This window comes from Populus trichocarpa, chromosome 6 (assembly GCF_000002775.5).
Source record: "Populus trichocarpa isolate Nisqually-1 chromosome 6, P.trichocarpa_v4.1, whole genome shotgun sequence".
Taxonomy (NCBI): Eukaryota; Viridiplantae; Streptophyta; class Magnoliopsida; order Malpighiales; family Salicaceae; genus Populus; species Populus trichocarpa.
Window position 1 is genome coordinate 10809268 of NC_037290.2, and position 19301 is coordinate 10828568.

A 19301-nucleotide genomic window follows, 5' to 3' on the forward strand; every position below is an offset into this window, starting at 1 on the left:
TATAGAAGACAAACTTGAAAAAATTACGAAGCAAAATCCTAAATAAATTAAATGTTAAGGGATAAAACAAAAAAAATAATTAAAAACCATGATCAAAGGAATTGTGACTAGTTTTTTTTGTTAATGTTTTTCAAAACTCGTTGATTTTATTTGCTAAATCCTTATAAAATAATATATAATTTTTACATTCTTGTAGAATAAAAAAATTAGTCGATCCATGTAATCCTGGTCAACTTACTCGACCTATGACCTAGGAGTTGCTTTGGGTCAACTCTTGGGCCGGGTCTAAAAACCATGATCAAAAGAATGGGACCCAATTTTTTTGTTAAATTCTTTTTAATTTATTTTAAAAGTCATATTTAAAACCCATTGATTATTTTTCTTTTTAAAATTTTCACCAAAATAATGTCATTTTTACATATTTGTAAAATAAAAAAATTAGTTGCCCGGGTAACCCTAGCCAACTCACCCAACCCGTGACCCAGGACTTGCCCGGGGTCGACCTCCGAGTCGAGTTTAAAAACTGTAATTAAAAAAATAAGGACGCAACTTCCCTGTAAAAAAAAATTAAAACCCGTTGAATATTTTTTTAGAACAAGTTGATCTGGGTAACCTTGACCAACCCATTTGATTTGTGACCCAGGACTTACCCGGGATCGACCTTTGGGTTGGGTTTAAAAACCAGGATTGAAAAAATAATGATCAATTTGGTATTAAAATCAAATAAAATCAAACAATGAGGGATGAATCTGGAAAAAAATTCAATTAAGAAAATAAATGAAAATAATGGTGCTTAATTTAAAAAAAAAAAACAAAAATAAGGTATGAAATTGAAAAGAAAATCAATTAGAAGAAGGGTGAAAAACAAAATAAATATCAATGGAAAGAAAGAGAACCAAATCCAACATAAAAATAAAATAAAATACAATGATAAATGATGAAATTAAAAAAATAAATAAATCATAAAAAGAATTCAAAGCAAATACAGAACAATAAAAACTATGAGGACCGCAATTAAAATAATACAAAAGTTTAGGGTATTTTTGAACTTTGGAGGAGAGAGAAAAGATGGTAGAGCTGAAGAAATCTAGTCGTCGCTTAAAGGCGGCCTTTAGGACAAAACATGTCGCCCCACGATGCTTCGCCTGAGACTAGGGGTGTTCAAAAAAACCGATTAACCGAGAAAATCGATGGAAAATTAATCGAGAAAACCGAACCGAGATGGAAAACCGATTAAATCGATTTTTAAAACCATAAAAGCTTGCCGGTTCGGTTCGGTTTCGGTTTTATCATTGAAACCGGTGAACCGAACCGGTCCACCCATAAAATAAAGTTAATAAACAACCTATAAATAATACAGTAAACCTAACCCTAATTGATAACATTACATGAAAAGTCGCCGCCCACACCAGAGACAATTTATCGCCTTCTTTCCCTTTTAATTTTCATCCACCCTGCATTTCTGTCCCTTGCATCTGTCTCTTCTCTAGCCGAACAATAAGTCATTAACCCATGTCTCCGCATCCATCTAGTATACTTACAACCAAACAAAAACTCTTGACTTCTCTCTTCACTTGCAGCAGAAAGAGAGGGAGGAATGGCAAGGTAAAGTTTATCCATCTTTGACACTGCTCATCATCTTTGACAGTGCTTCCATCCTCAAGACATGGATTTTACTGTGTTGACTACAAGCAAATCAAAAGGAGCCACTAAAAAAAGAAACCATTATTGAGCAGAGAGGCGGATGATGAAAAGCCAAATCGGACCGAAAGGGACGATAGAGGAAAGGGAAACCAAGGGGAAAAAGGAAGCATGTGGAGAGGGAAACTTCAAAAGCCTTGGATTCTCTGTTCATGAAAGCATGCTGGTCCATTACCACATCCATGATTAGGTTTCCCAGTTTTTAAGCCAAAAAACCGAATTTAACTGAACCGAACCGAACCAGAATTCGATTTGGTTTGAATTTTAAAAAATACAAGTTGCTCGGTTCGGTTAGTTTTTATGGTTCAAACCGAACCGAACCGAACCATGAACAGGCCCATCTGAGACGGTAGTTGGGTATTTTTGGATATTGGAGAAGGTGTCATGCGCCGTTCAAATAGCACAGACAAACTCCACACTTTGGTGTGTTCTTATCACGCCCCAACAACTTTTTATTTTGTTTTTTTATATATACCAAAACACCCTTAACCCTACACGAAATTTACAAAAAAACTGGAGTCTAAAAAACACAAATACCCCTAAAAACAAAAGCATTTGTTTTAAAACCCAATGTTATGTTGATAATCTCATTGTACTCGAGAGAAGGAAAAACCGAAAAAGCCTATATCCAAAAGCAAACAGAAATTTTGCTTCCAAAAGTATCCAGGACTTTACACTCTGTAACAAATAGAGTAAAAGGCATACATATCCCTCACTAATTCTATAAAACCAAATATATCCCATGCAAAAGTCCAAAAATACCACTGCAATAAAACCTTAAGTCCTTTTTAGTTTTTTTTAATGATGTGTTGCCTGTCAACAATAGTCTTGGTCATTAGACCCGACTCTTGTGATCATAAAATTAGGATTCAAGATTTTAAACCCTGTATGTGTGTCTATATATATATATATATATATATATATATATTTTTTTAATATCCAATCTCTAACAACAAAATACATTTTAATTGATCTAAAAACTCAAAAGTGTAATTTAATCATTTGATTGTGTTTTAAAAAATATAAAAGACTGATTTATCCCTTATCAATCTGAAAATGATAATTAACCCTTGTTAAATGATCATATTAATCATAATAAATAATTCATTGAATTTTTTAGAAGAGCAAAATATAGTTATTGTACTATTTAAATTCATAAAAATAATATTTATTGGTTTGCATGAAAGATTGAGCCCGGTTAATTTTTTTAATAAATTTTTTTTAAATTTTTTTTGATCATTGGTGCAATGTTTTTAAAATGTTAAATTTGATCATTCTTTAATTAAACCGACTAGAATGTAATTCAAATAGCTTAAATCTCGATCTTGAAAGAAAAAATTTCAATTTTTTTTAAGATAATTTTTAAAATATTTTTTATTTAAAAATACATAAAAATTATATATTTTTATTTTTAAAAATTATTTTTAATAAAAATAATAAAAAATAAATTAAAAATAAAGGTAATTTGTTTTAAAATTTACAAAACTAGGGTTGAACCCAGCGCCAATCAACCCCAAGGTCACGAAGAGGAGCAGCAATTACGTTAATGACAGGTAAGCAAACTCAAAGCACACAAGCACAAACGCAAAAACAAGCAATCATCTATCCATCCATCAACGACAAACAACAGCAATGCCATCCCATCCCATCCCACCCACAACCATCCCCACCATCCCATCCCATCCCATCCCATCCCATCCCATCCCATCCGTCCATCCAAAAATCATTATTAATAAAAATAAAAAATAAAACACGGACACACCCACTAGTAAACACGCTCACTTGTTTGTGGCTTTCACTTTTATCCAGAGGTCGCCTTCTCTTTCTCTCACACACAAGCTCAAAGCTCAGAGATTCCTCCCCCTCCTCTTCTGCTTTTTTCTCTTCCTCACTGTAAGTCTCTCTCTTCAGGAAGAAAAAGAAATCTCTCTTTTATTCTATTTATTACTTTGGCTGACCTTAACTAATTTAAGATCGAAACTTTTTTTTTTTGGAATAATAATAATAACAATAATAACCTAGATCGTTAAACCTAGAAAGAAAGTTACCATCTAAAAATTGAAAAATCCGTCTCTTGTTTAACACATCTTGATTGGAAATTGAATTCTGATTTTTCGGATCCTGAATCGGGTTTGGATGTACAAATGTATGATTTCTCTTAGATTGGTTAGTTTGGATTTTTTTTTTTCAATTGCTTTGTTGATTTTTGTGTATTTCTTCTTGTTGTTGTTGACTTTGTTGGTTAGTGAACAGGAAGTGTTTTTTTTCATCAGTTGCATGATTAGATTTAATAGAATTTATGAATATTTACTTGATAATACTCTGTCTGGTTGCTGAGAAATTGAAAAAAATTGACATTTTTGACCTTTTGTGTTGTTATGAAACTTGGGTGTGTTATGTTTATTGTTTGAGTGTAGACGCTATTTTTAGTTGTTTTAACTAGTCTAAACTGAGATAATTGGTAGAATTGGGTGGATTCTTTTTTTTTTTTTTTTTATGGGTGTTAGGAAATCTTGGCATTGGCCGAATTATTTTTAAATTATGTTATATGAAGATATGTCTAATGTTGCTTGAATATTCTCCAGGGCAATCATGAGTGACAAGGGAGACAAGACATGCCCATTGTGTGCTGAGGAGATGGATTTGACTGATCAGCAATTGAAACCATGCAAATGTGGTTATGAGGTTTAAGCTATGAGCCTTACTTGTATATTATTTTCTGTGCAAAAAGACTGTTGGCTTCTCCACATCTCTATTATATTATGTTCACATTTGTTTTCTTCTCTCTTATTGTCACAGGTCTGTGTTTGGTGCTGGAATCACATTATGGAAATGGCCGACAAGGATAACTCCGAGGGTCGCTGCCCAGCGTGTCGTACACCTTATGACAAAGAAAAAATTGTGGGGATGGCAGCAAATTGTGAAAGGTTATAATCATGCTCACTGTGCGGTTCCTTTCTATTGTACAAATACTATTTGATGAGTTGTTGATGTCCACAATTCACCATGCACTCTTTGCTATGTAGGCTAGTAGCTGAAATGCATTCAGAGAGAAAACTGAAGTCCCATAAGGTGAAGCCAAAAACATCTGATGGAAGGATGCATCTAAGCAATGTTAGAGTCATTCAAAGGAATCTAGTGTATATAATTGGATTACCTCTTAATCTTGCAGATGAATCCGTGAGTATTTTTGTGTATCTTTGTGCATCTCATCACAGCTTCTATGTAGATGCAATCCTGCTGTAGTAATTCTTGCATCTGCTTACACTTCTTTATATTTTTCTGGAGTCTGAGGTGGATTTTTTTTTGTTTCTATCAGCTTCTTCAGCGAAAAGAGTACTTTGGCCAATATGGAAAGGTTCTGAAGGTGTCTATATCTCGAACCGCAACAGGGGCAATTCAACATGCTGCAAACAACAGTTGTTGTGTGTATGTTCACTTTCCATTTTTTTTGTCAAATGTTCTCTCCCCCCTACAGTGGGCTGAAACTTGAATCCTAATTAGGGATTCTGTCATACTGTAGTCATTTGATGTTTTATAGTGTTAACGTGGTACCTTTTTTCACTTGTTAGGTATATAACATATGCAAAAGAGGATGAAGCAGTTCGTTGTATTCAATCAGTGCACAGTTTTGTCTTAGAAGGTAGATCCTTGAGGTAAGATGATCGTTCCTCTGTGTTACTTTTTTGTTGACAATCTGTTGATTAATAAAGTTGTATACAGGGCATGTTTTGGAACAACAAAATACTGCCATGCATGGCTGAAAAATACGGTAAGAACATGCAGACTATTCATCTTTTACAAGTCTGCATACCAAGCACTGAGCTTTCTCTGCTACCCCTCTGCTAATACTTCTGTTGTTCCAGCCTTGCAGCATTCCGGACTGTTTATATTTGCATGATTTTGGCTCTGAGGAAGATAGTTTTACAAAAGATGATTTAGTTTCAGCCTTTACAAGGTTATTATCTGGTCTCCACCATTTTCCAGTTTTCATCTCTCTTACATTAAATTACTTTGCTTAAGAAGACTTGCCTAATATTCCAGGTCTTTTTGCTATTCATTATACCTGTATTGTTCTTAAATTATCTTATTATTGTTTTAAAGGAGTAGAGTACAACAAATTGTTGGTGCTACAAATAATTTGCATCGGCGTTCAGGAAATGTTTTGCCACCCTCAGCAGATGAATCCACCAATAGGAACATATCATCCACGGCCAAACTTGATGCCAATGCTTCTTCAAATGTAAGCCTCCATGTTATATTTTGCCTTATCAGAAAAAAAATGGTTATTTCTGGTGATGCATTTGGGGACTGTATTCTTGAAGGACTGATCATTAAATTATATAATCTGATGTAATCATTATAAGGTAAAAATATGGAATGATCTCCAGTTCAGTAAAGTTAAAATGAACAAATCTACAAAAGTAGTGTTATTGTTTATTAATCATGCAGTGCTCTTACTATTTGAAATACCCTGACTGTTGCTTTCCAGCAAAATATTGTGAACTGGGATAGCGGGTCATGTGCGGATAGTGGTGCTGGAAGATCCAATACACTTCACGGGGCATCTTCATGGTATGAGATCTGTTGTTATATGACATCCTGAATTTCATCTTATGATATGTGGCATGCTGACTTTTATCTTATGGTATGTGGCATCAGAATTTTATTATATTCTATTTATTGGCTTTTTCAGGGTTACGCGTGTCGCTGGCAGTTTGCCACCAGTTACAAGTTTGTCATCATCAGGTGGAACTCCCAATCATAAACCTGAGACATCACATGGGGACCATGGTCTTGCGCCAGAAGTTGTGATCACCAAAAGTTCTGGTGATATAAAAAGAACCATACCTGAAGGAAGCTGTGAAGTGCATCCTGCCAATCTAACATTGATTGACCATTTTCCTTGTCCTCCAGCATCTCAGGACAGTGCTAGTGATACTGATGAACCACCAGCTGGAACTAGCCCTTCAAAAATCACTAAACTGTCCTATTTTACTGGTCTGGATGAAGATGAAAATTTTCATGCAGATGGGAACTTGCAGGGACTATGCTCTGGATTATCATCAATTAGCATTGATGATCACCTTAAGGATGAGTACCGTGAACCTGTTACTCCAGATATTTCAATTTCTAATCATAAACTGCCCAAAAGTCAAGGCTCACAACCTTTTGTGAGCGAGCCACCTAGTAATTCTTCATCCTCGCCAACACTGAGAGAATGTGCAATTGTTGAGGATTTACTATGTTTTGATGATCGGGAAGTCCAGGGCTTTGGAAGCATCCATCATGAACCACCCATTTCATCTTTACTTTCTCCAAAACAGTATTTGGAGCAGTCAACCTATCATTCCTGGCAGCAAGGCGAGAATTGTCAAAGCACTATTGATGTACATCCAAGCATTGTTCCTGCTAAGCATGATGAGGTTGCTTTTCCATTCAGATCTGGCAACACTGTTTTGTCTAAAGGGTTGCATGACAGGCAAGCTAATGGCCTTTTTGAGTGGGATAGGTCTTCTAACTATTCTAGTGTCTTGTCAGAGGTAGGACCGGGGAAGTGCTTGGAAGAACATGGTAGTAATGTAGCTAGTATTGACTATAAACTTGATCTAGATACAGATGAGAGCAGCATTATCTCAAATATTCTATCCATTGATTCTGGTGTATGGGAAGATTCGTTGACATCACCTCAGAGTTTTGTCAAGTTGCTGGCTGATAATGATAAACAACAAAGTTGCCGCAAAATACCATGCATGCGAAAAGCACAGGAGAGTAGTCAATCAAGGTTCTCATTTGCCAGGCAGGATGGTTTCTCTAATCATTTGTCTAATTTTGAGCATTCACTTGAAAATGCAACAAATAAATCTTCTTCCTCAAATTATATTATTGAAAACAAGGATCCTTGGATGGACAATTATCGTGGCATCTCTTCAAATATTAGTTCCGTGGAATCAAATGGTTTCCTCAGCAAGCATCCTTTTACATCTAGTTTTTCTGGTGAGTGCCGTCTATTTTGATACAATGCATGATGCATCTTCCTATTTTCTTCTGAAGCTGTTCTTTTCATGTCACTGGATGTATTATGGTTTGCCATTGTAGTACCATTGCTGTCTTGCTATGGCCCTCATGCATATTTTTGTTAAATTTTGCCAAACATATTATGGTCATTGTCTTGTATTACGGGAAATCCATTTGTTTTTTTTTCTATGTATGATATGATGATGCATGATACAATCCTTTATGTATTTGTGAATAATGCTCTGAGTTCAGAAAACTATCTATGATAAAGAGTAATGCCAGGGATACTCCCAACTAAATTATGTGCTGTTTTCATATTGGCAGTTCTTGCTAAAGCAATGGCATAGGGTACTATCAGTAAGGGAATATGTTTAAAATTAATATCGTGTCATTCACTCAGGCTACACTATCCAGTAAGAGATTCAGTAAAAAACTCAGCATTATTCCTATCTCAACAAATGTGTTTTTAATTTATTTCCTTGAATCATGGGGAATGCCATTCCTTTCTTAGATCTGAATGATTCATCTCCTGTTTATTGGAGAATGTGTCTTTTTTTTTTCCAGGGGGTGGGGGTGTTATTCAATAGTTTGGGGAAGAAGGATTTAAACTTGAGCTGTTCTTTTTTGGAAAGGTGTTGCTGCCAGTTAGGCTATAGCTATATCCCTGCAACAGGGACATGTAGAGAACTGGAATGTTTGGCGGGGCCTTGGTACCTCCCAAACGTGTAAGGTGGCTTTAGGTTTCAGAACAACAAACTAACTCTTTATGAAGGGATAGATTGTCTTTTGGAATATTAACTCTTTGAAGTTGGGAGGCAGATATTGCTATCTAGGTATTCTTGGGTGTTGTGGAAAGGGCTGCAGCCTTTATTAGGGATGGTTTCCTTTTTAATTCATACCACTGTGGGAAGCATGCCTGTTATTTAGAAGAAACATGGAGATGGTTTCTAGGCTCTGGTCCTAAGGAGGTCATCTTTCTAAATAACAGATTAAAGTAACTACTGATATTTTAAGTTGCTTTATAGTTATGACCGGATGGTCATTGGGGTGACATGATACGGCGGCTTCCTGCTTACATGCTGAGGGTATTCTATGAAAGAAAATGCCTTCAAATTTTATTTCTCTATCTTGCTCCCTTATTAATCAAATCTTTTATTTTATGCTTGCTTGGTATCAATCTCGGGAGGGATGGAGTGTGTTAGTTTCTTTTTCAGAATTTGAAATATTGATAAATTTTAGAGATGGGCTATTGAAGGTAAAATCTTGACATGTGATAATGATGCCTTTTAGATAGAACAAGAAATTCCATTGCTCTTTAGAAAGTCAGAGCCAGAGTTGAGAAAGTCACAGGGGTCGTGGTGCTTAGTCATATCATCGGTGCAGTTATTTTAGTTTTTGTTCACATGTTGGGTGAAGGGTTATCTAGAAAGATTCTTGTCCAGTTTTTAGTTATATTTGGGAATACTAAAATGCTTGAATCCTCATAGCTTGTACTGTCAGTTATGCCAAGCCTCAACTTAGGAAGATTTTGATAAAAAAAGAAAACTATCTCAGGAAGATTTTGAACTGTGAATTTCCTTGAATTTAAAATTTATTCTTTGCCATTCTTTTGAAGCTTTGGAACTACTCTCTGTACTTATTTATTTATTTTTTGCTGCAATGCCATGAACAGTTTCCAAAACTTCCACTTCTCCCCCACCAGGATTCTCAGTGCCAAGTAGAGTTGTACCTCCAGGCTTTCCTACTCATGGGGCAATGCACTATGATTTTGACCATTCTGGTTTGTGATTTATAATTTATGATGGTTTGCCTTTTTGTTGTCTTTCTCTTCAATGAATTTTAATATATATTTTTTTATTCTCCAGCAAATCATTTTCTACAAAACTCTGCACCACTATCTCGGAACATTGGCATCTCTGGGGATGTTGAATTCATTGATCCTGCAATAATGGAAGTTGGCAAAGGATTTCTGTCAGCAAGGCTGAATAATCCTGGCTTTGATGCAAAGCCAGCATTATCTCCTCATTTTAGTCCTTTTGATCATGATTCAGAGCTTCAGATGCTGATGCGGCAATCAATTTCTGCACAGCAGAACATGAGGTTATCAGATCGCTTCAGGAATAGATTCTCTCCCCCAGATGATACTTACTCCATTTCACCTGTGCTTCTGGGTCAATCCCCGCCCAACAAACCTTCATCATTTACACAGTTGACGGCTCAACAGCTTAGAAATGTGCACATCTCAAATGGCAGTTTGGGTGGTTGGAATGAGGTAAAAAATGTTAGTGATCCTTGTATGCCAGAATTCCTAGGAAATGGAGGGATGGGATTTAGCAAATTTGTTCCTAGTTATGAGGATTTGAAGTATCAGATGTCTGGTTCCAGCAATCTATACAACCGAGGATTTGCAATGTGATTTCTGCTGGGGATTGGAATTACTCCTTTATGCTTGAATAGGCTGATGAACTTAACATAGTGGTTAATTTGGTGCGTTCTAAGGTGCCCTTGGATGAATATGTTTCAGTTTCTTTGTGTTGGTGCATATTGGTTGTTGGCAAACCCTAGTCAGGTGTATTCTTTGCCTCTCTCATGACCAGGGACTTCTATCTTCTAATGGAGCGAGTGAAAAGGCAGTTTATTGTCATGGCAGAATTCAGTGTGGGCTGCAAGGGATTCCTATGCCTCGAGTGACTGGGATTGCTCTTGGCTTCACTCTCTGTGGTACATCTGAGTTGAATGGTTATTCCATTTAATCCAGATTCATGTTCATCATGCATCATTATTGACATCTTTTTATCCACATGAAGAGGTGAATGGCAAAAGTCTTCTTGTGTGCTTGTGAATTCAATTTCCCTTGTTGTTTCTTTGTGGATTCAAAAAATCAATATACATCGAATAATTATTTGTTCATGCCCTACTTGTCTTTCTATTTGCAGGTTAGCTGGGAAAAGAACACTGGTTTTAACAATGCACATTTTGGCAGTTTTTTAGACTTGGAGTGAATCTGTCGTACTCACGTCTTACATGAATAAAGAAGGTATTTGGTAGTTGCACCTAATTCAGATATGTTCATCATCTTAACAAATAGGCCCAAAGCTAGAGTTCAAATGGAAAACTGAGGCTTCCTATAGATAATAGAAAAATGAAGGTCTTCGTTTCTTTCCTTCCTTTTTTTAATGTTGCCTTATATGAATGAAAACAGAGTTTAAACTATTGTTTGTCTCCCGTTTCTTTCTCCTCCCATAATGAGTTGTGCCAGTGAATCTATTTGTCCTTGCATTATGGGGGGGGGTACAAGACAACATTTTCGAGCTTGTTTCTGGATCTGTAATGTAGCCAATTGATGTTTTGGTCAATATTGCTTGTTAAGCATACATCTGATTTGAAATGGAATAAGAAAATGAACCTATTTAGTGTCTTTTTGTTTCTCGGAGACCTACAATCTTGAGACAATAAGTTGATAATATCATTTCAACTTCTTTACTTGGTTTCAATGTTTGAGTTGCTTCCAAGGGATCTTGTCCTCTGATATACCTTCTCTGCCACAGAAATAGCTAGGTTTTCTTGCAATTATTTTGGTCGATACATGAGAATATATACAGAGACACCGAATAAATATGGTTAGGGTGTAGCTCAATGAGATCCACAACTGTGCCTCCTTTATGTAATATAAATCTGTTACTTGTATCCCAATTTTTTAACTTGGAAGTCCATGTTTTTTCCATCTGCCTCCTAACAAAATAAGAGTCCAAGTTTGCTTTTGAAATTGTCCTTCCTAATACAACAGATTTTTGATAGATTGTTGACTGTTTGATGTTGGTGAGTGATAGAGGAACTGGGTGGAATATGATAATAATAAATTGTTAATATTTCAGGGACTACCTTTATGTTTAGCCAACAGATAATCTGAACCTTTGATTTTAATGATGTGAAGAGAATTGGTTGCATACATTTTTGCAAAAATGCATCTGAAACATTTTTGCAAAATACAGAGGTGTCCTAGATCATCTGATCTTTGTATTAAATTTATTGCTATTTATTTCGTACCTTAAAATTTGATGTCATTTAATATATAAAATTTGTTCCTATTTTTTTTGTTATTTGTTTTTTAATCTTTTTATTTTCAATTTCATTCCTTAATATTTTGTTTCATTTTATTTTTATGTTTGATTTGATTTTTTTTATGGATATTTATTTTGTTTTTAATTTTTTTGATTGATTTTTTTTTAAATTTTATTCTTGTTATTTTATTGATTATGGATTTAGCTTCATGATTTTTTTTTAGGTTTGTTTTTTACAGGGTTAGTTTTCTTCTTATTTTTCAGGTCACAAGTTTCGAGCTGATTTTTGTTTTTTCATAGGTCCTTTTTGAAAGTTATTTTTTTTGTTGTTTTTTGAAGTTGATTATTTTTTAGTTTCGCTCTACATTGTGTCGTTTACGATTTGAGTTTTGTTATTTTATTCAATTTGTTTTCTACCGGGTTATTTTGGTTTTATGATCAAGTTATGTATTTGGTAGATTGATCGAAGTTGGTTTTTTTTTAATTTGATTTATTAAGAATTGAGTTTTAATTTTTTTTTCTTTAATTTTTATTTAATTTTTATTTTGTTATTAAATATTATATGTTTTCTAAAATATTTTTAAGTTGATAATAGTGTATATATATATATATATATAATTTGGTTTATTTATTGCTGATTTTTAATTATATTATTAAATTAATTGTATTTATTGAATCAACTAGAATAAACGAATTGAATTTATATTTATTTATTTATTTAAAAACGCGAGCGTTTCCTCTATTTTTTTTCATTTTTACAATGAGATAAATTTGGTCCAGACTGAAGTACCGTGTGCCACCGTAATGGGACTGAAGGCTGTGAATGTAATTGAACAAAGAAAACATTTATTGTAAGGCATAGAGGCAAGTCGTTTCATCTAGCAGCTCGCTTCTCTTTTCATCCAATGGATTGTCGTTGGCAATGCAATCGTTTCATCCAATGCATTTTGTCACCCATTGAAACTAGGGATGATATTTATGGGTTGGATTTTGTAATATTCACACCTAAATCTGAACCTAAAATGTTTACCTGAACTCGACTTGAACCCAATCGGGTATAAATCTGGGATTTGATTGTGTATAGCAATAATGGAAATAACAAATGCGAAATCTATTGATTAAGTGATGGAGAATATCATGAGACTTGATAGATCTGAAATCACTTCAAAGCACAAGATTACTTTACCTTTTTTTTGCTTTAGATGATAGATTGGACAAAATAAGAAAAAAAAAAAAACAAATGGCATTGAATTATATTTTTATTGAACAATAAGAATTGGCTCTAAAGATTTATAATTACCTAAAAAATCCAATAGGACCTTTTGAAGAACAATCAAGAAGATCTTATGAAAATGGAACATTTTCGTATAGAAGACGTAAAATATATATATATATATATTATCTCTCATCTTCCTTGTAAAACTCAAATGCAAATGATTCATTTAAGTAGTGTTTGACATTGTGGTAGCAGTTACTTTTCAAAGTGTTTTCGTTTGGAAATATATTAAAATAGTTTTATATTTTTAAAAATTTATTTTTGACATTAACACATCCAAAAGATTCAAATTTTTTTAGAAGTGTGGTTGGGCCACAAAAACAAACGACCCCTTCATCTATTTCTTTTTCTCCCCATGAATTGTATGTTCGTAACAACAAGGTTAAAATTTTCTCGACTCCAATCAACTAGGCTTATTATGTCTATTCTTTTGAGTAATATATCTAGAAATGCCTATTGATTTCTTATTAACATTGTTTTAAACACAACTGATATATTCTAAAATAACCTTTATTCGAACATCTTTACCATTAACCATGAATTTTCTTTTGATTTTTATTCACTCAACTTGTCTATTTTCCTAGTCGAAACAAAGAAGAAAAAAAAAATACAAGTTATTAACTCAAAATCAAATTACAAAAGATCTTGTTGCAACCAATATAACACTAGTAAAAATAAGTAATACAATTATTTAAATTCTATTTACATTACAAGTTTAGATTATAATAGAAGTATAGTCTTTCTATTTTATTTCAACTTCTTGTATGATATTATTACCCTAACTACATTTTCACTTTTGTTCTCTTAATTTAATTTAAGTAAATTTATAAGTAAATTCACTTGAAACTTGAACTCGGTTCATGTTTGGTTGTGGTTGAACCCATTTTTATTCTTTCTCTTTTCTAACTTATTCAAATTAGAAAAAAGAAAGAAAAAGAAAAAGAAAAAGAAAAAGGGTAGTAGTAAGAGATATTTAATTGTGTCTTTATGTGTTTGCTTGCTACACTTGATATGTTTACTTACTTACTTTTACACCATTAATACACCCCTTTATCAATCATGAAATTTTTGATCTACTCTTTCCAGGTTGCTTGCTTGCTTCTAAAACCCTTTGCTACAGGTCCTATATTGTCCTAATTTGAACTAGAATTACTAACTCGGAATTAGAGGACACTTTTGACTTGTTAACTGTAGGTACAATTGATATTTATACAAGAAGTATTTTATTGAAAGATTTAAGTTATTGCTCAAGAAAGAAATATTCAAATTCCTAAAAGATGAAATCAATCAAGTACTTTATTTTAGTATTATAATATATAAAATTACATTAGTCAAACTTTAGAATTAGAAGGTATCTGATTAGATTTGGATATCTATCCTTCAAATATATCGAGATAAATAATATGATTTGGCTCTTAGATTTATTTATGGCCTTCAAGGAGCCATATGAAGTGAAAATCTCATGTATGAATATGTAATAGCTATGGGACAATGATGTCATCATTGATTATGATTATCTAATAGTTCGAGGACAGTTGATGTAGTTATGGCATAATCAAAATATGGTTTTTAGGGATAGAATTTGTGGCATCATCCTATAAGAATTATCATTTTTCTCATTTCATCCTTAGCAGAATCTGAGAGATTACCTTTTGATTTACCAAAAATAAAAGGAGAATTAATAGTAAGTTATCAACTTGAATATTCAAGTATCAAATCTACTTTATTTTATGTTGCTTCCTATCTAAACTTATTAGTCTCTTTATTATTTGTAATAGTTCTTTACCTGGGTGGTTGGAATATCTCTATTCCATACATATTTGTTTCATAGTTTTTTGATTTTGAAATAAATAAAGTAGGTAGAGTCTTTGTAACAACAATGGGTATCCTTATTACGTTGGTTAAAACTTACGTGTTCTTATTCATTCCTATCACAACAAGATGGACTTTACTTGGACTAAGAATGGACCAACAAGTAATCATTTTCGATGTAAATTTCTTTTACATATTTCTCTTGGCAATCTATTATTAACAACCTCTTCCCAACTCTTTTTCACTATAATTGGCACGATATGTTCCTTATGGTAATTAGGTTGATGAATTATGGTAAAAAAACTATACATGTACATTGGTGAAAGTTTCATGACTATGTTATCCTAGGTGAATCACTTAATTGTAATTATTCAATATCCTTATGAAAAATTAATCACATCAAAGCGTTTCCGCATTTAAACCCATTTTGAATTTGATAAATGCATTGCTTGTAATATTTTTTTTTGTATGTCATATAGATTTACTTGTTGTTGAATGAGAATTGGAAACTAATATTCAAAAGAAATGTTTGCTTAATTACAGTATTGATTTCAGAATCTATATATTTTATGGCAACTTTGTTAAGTATTGTCTAACTAATTGTTTATCGATGACTTTAGAATATGAACTTTCTACGTATAATCATCACAAATTGAATTATAGGAAAAAAAATGTGAATTTTAAGTCACAAAAGCCAAAACTCATGATAAATTGAAATCGTTAGTAATTCTCAAATTTAAATCTAAAATTGTATTTCCCTTATGATATAAGAAAATCAAAATGAATATGTAACTATCTAGTTTTGATTCTTTTCAATAAAATAAAATAAAAGTCTTCTCCATTTCAATTATACCAAAAATTATGAGCATATGTAAAACCCAAAACATAAATTATTAAATGTATATCTCTAATCATATATATGACCTGTTTATGATTTCTATAGAAAATCGTTATTTCACTAGAGCATGACGTGTGTTGTACAAAATTAACTTGCAATAAAAGGGAAGATATATATATATATATATATATATATATATATATATATATATATATATATATATATATATATATATAGTTCTATTCGTGTATGCTTAACAAAGCCTTCTTCTGCGCTTCAACAAACTCTATTAATATAGAAAAATATATTAAAAATTTTTTCTATGCGAAGCATTTTTTTTAACTGAACAAGGAAATTTAAGAAAAAAAAGAGCTAAAAATGGTTTATGACTACTAGGTGTTTATCTCATCGAAGAGATCAATCCCAAATAATTTATTTCATTTGTATCTAATTGTATTGGAATATGTAATATCATATATAATAGTAGAAATGGAATAACTTTTTTGTTATTCTATATAAAATCTCATAAGCTTAAGTTAAGTGAAATTTATTTTTCTGATTCTTGAAGAATGAGGGGCAAAAGGATTGATCGAAAAAAGAATCCTTATTCTTATTCTTATTATAAGATCATGATTGGATCCGCATTTATTTGGTAAAAACAAGAATCGTTTCCTTTGAGAATAATCTAAAAAGAAAACTGTTTAGTTAGAACATGAAAACGTGACTGAATTTGTCCTAGTTACTCTTCATGACTAAGTGGATGAAGGGAGAAGCTTCTCGACCGGTGAAAAGAGTCTAGTGACTTTGTAAAAATTGAATGAGGAGTCGAATGAGATGAAAATCTCATGTACGGTTTTGTAGAGTGGTATTAGGGATGACGTATTTATCAACTTCTCCATTATCACCCCTAAAAAACCAAACTCAAAACTCTTAACCTAACTTTATGCCTTTTGAAACTATCTTATATTTAATAATATATATATAAAAATAGATATTTATAAAATCTAGCATCAACCTAATATCGGGTCATTTTGTAAATGTAGTTTCCTAAAAAAAAATTCATTATGGTCTTAAAAGCAAATTTAAAATATCACAATATTTTGTATGTGGTTGAAGAAAAAAAAATATTAATATATGTGGTAAAAGTATATATAAAAATATATTAAAAATCTTAAAAAAACATATACTTTATTTTAATTGAATATTCATGATATTTTTTTTTCATATTAAACACATTAATTGGGAAAAAAACAAAGTTTAAATTTCCTTAAAAACCTATATTATTATTTGTGAAAAATGACAAAATTGAATTAAAAAAAATTGTAGTTCTTTCAAATCTAAATTCATAAAACTTATTAAAAAAATAAAAGAAACTAGGAAAAAAAAATTGCCAAGTGCGTGAGCCTAGCCTAGGTGGCCCAACATGCTTGGGCCTCTAAAAAACATAGCCCGGGCATAAGCCTCCCAACCAGAACCATGTCTAGGCCTTTTTTTTTTCTTTTTATAAAAAAAAATAAGCAGATGACAAGTCGTCTGCTTCGATAAATGACATGTCATTTTCTTCTTAGAATTTAATTATAATGGAGGTGGCTAAAAAAAAATCAAGAAAGATGATTTTTTTACCTAAAAGTCCATTTTGACCCAAAAATATCCAAACAATACCTTAAAAACCTACATAAATCCATTTATGACATCAAATAACCTAAAAAGGGTTGAAAAACTAAAAATCAACCCAAATTCATAAAACCTTTTAAGCCCAGATCTACCATTTCAATGGGTAGGCCAAAAAACACCATAATGGAATTTCTTTTGTCGAATGAAATTCGTTGACATTTAGATCGATATTTTTTGTGGCTAAAACTTGTGTCAACTGACCACTTTCTCTCTCCTTTCTATTTTCAAGTAAGTTTTTTTCTCTAATTCAAGGACTGAAAAATAAAAATAATAAACTTTCAAACCAAAATAAAAATTATTGTTAATATGAGGTTAATCATAAATTTTCTTTGTGTTTTATATTTTAATCCCTTGTCTCTAAATATTGTATTTTTACCATAATGTCAAGCCTAATATCTTTTAATTAGGCTATAGAAGGGCTTGAATGAAAAAACAAAAGTTCAAAAATTAAAAAAAAAACATACATAAGGTACTAGGTTCACTGTTATGAACAATAAATTTAACACCTCATGTCTTTTAATTGTCAATACTAGACGTGTACCCTTGATATGCCGTGAGGGTTTTTTTTTTTTTTTTTTGCTTTAAAAATGTTGTTCAAGTAGTGCAAACATGTTTTTTTAAAAAAGAATAAAATATATGATTCGAGTTATTGACTAGACTAGGTTAAATAAGTTGGTTTTATTTTAATCAAATGATAAAAAAAAAAGAGTAATGATAGCACAACAAATGGATCAAATTAAAAAAGAAAGTGTTAACTGTAACATGGGAAAAAAATATATTATTGTAAAAGAGGAAAAATGATGTAGCTCAATTATCAGCCCATTAAATATGGAAGGGCAAAATTAAGTGAAAAAATAACAAAAAAACCAGCTCGAGTTAATCTGAGTTAGCATGACAAACCTGTAACTCGAGAAATAAGGGGTGAGCTAACTCGGGTTAACCCTCTGGTAGAAAAGAAAACGTAAAAAATCACAAATCTAAAAAGAAAATAAGTAAAATGTTTTTTTTTTAAATGTCAACTCATGTTAACTTTTCAAACTTGTAACCCAGAGTATTAGATTGGAAGCATCTTATTTGAAAAAACCATAAAGCTCAATTCCCAACCAATTAAATATTGAAGGGGTAACTTGGAAAAATAATATCAATTACACAAAAGGATCTAAAACAAAAAAAATAACAATTAAAAGAATAAGGATCAAAATTGAAATAAAAGTAATTTTTTTTTTGAATGGTAAAATTGAAAAGAAAAATTAATTGAACTAAAGGACAAAAAACAATCAAACAAATGATTATCAAAATTGAATTAAAAAATGAAAAACAAATTCTTGATTGAATGATGAAATTGAAAAGAAAAATCAATTCAACAAAAGGCCCAAAAAATAATAAAAAGAAAGAGGATTAAATTGAAAAAAATTAATATATGAAAAATTGGAATTAAAGGATGAAATTGAAAACAAATAAAATTTCTACAAAATGGCCAAAAATAAAAATTAGAATCCAAAAAAATAAGAACTGAAGTTGAAATACCAACAATAAAAAGGATTAAGATGTAATTTTAGAGGGAAGAAAGAGAAAAGAAAAATAAAAAAATCCATCAACGACTAATCAAACCATCATCATTGACACCCATTGCACCTGCAAGAAAAGGATGTGGTGGTGCTTCAAATAACACGATAGAAAGATATTTTTGAATACAAGGATACATGCATTGCTCGAAGAATGCAAATGCCTCACCCGAACCCAATTCATTTCCTTTTTTTTATATATTTAATTAAATATCAATTATGAAAGAAAAAAAACACACACACACATTGAAACCGGTTTTAATTTTTTTTTAGTTTTTGTTAATAAAGCATAACTAAGAGTGACTGGCCTCCTTCTTTTCAACCTTTTCTGCAGGCCTCCTGTCCTACCTCAGAAC

General features: G+C 32.0%; 1 protein-coding gene across 2 annotated transcripts; it reads left to right on the forward strand.

The window, feature by feature from the left end:
- Window positions 1–3434: 3434 nt before the first annotated feature.
- On the forward strand, window positions 3435–11137 carry LOC18100238 (uncharacterized). Of its 2 annotated transcripts, XR_008059399.1 has the most exons (14): window positions 3435–3594; window positions 4287–4386; window positions 4501–4628; window positions 4728–4881; window positions 5021–5130; window positions 5274–5357; window positions 5425–5473; window positions 5568–5659; window positions 5806–5944; window positions 6194–6276; window positions 6398–7698; window positions 9392–9499; window positions 9585–10528; window positions 10656–11137. XR_008059399.1 is itself a non-coding variant. In XM_052453551.1 (13 exons), exons 2-13 carry the CDS (start codon window positions 4294–4296, stop codon window positions 10133–10135), a joined length of 2892 nt encoding a protein of 963 aa, XP_052309511.1. In that variant the 5' UTR covers window positions 3435–3594; window positions 4287–4293; the 3' UTR covers window positions 10136–10629. The 2 variants fall into 2 exon arrangements, 1 of the variants encoding a protein (XP_052309511.1); XM_052453551.1 differs by lacking the exon at window positions 10656–11137 and having other exon boundaries at window positions 9585–10629.
- The last annotated feature ends 8164 nt before the right edge of the window (window positions 11138–19301 follow it).

Excerpts from the sequence above, each read along its gene's own strand:
- LOC18100238 (XM_052453551.1), top strand. The coding sequence starts at position 4,294 with ATGAGTGACAAGGGAGACAAGACATGCCCATTGTGTGCTGAGGAGATG. Across the intron at positions 5,660-5,805 it reads TTAGTTTCAGCCTTTACAAG|GAGTAGAGTACAACAAATTG; the intron begins GTTATTATCTGG and ends ATTGTTTTAAAG. Across the intron at positions 6,277-6,397 it reads CTTCACGGGGCATCTTCATG|GGTTACGCGTGTCGCTGGCA; the intron begins GTATGAGATCTG and ends TGGCTTTTTCAG.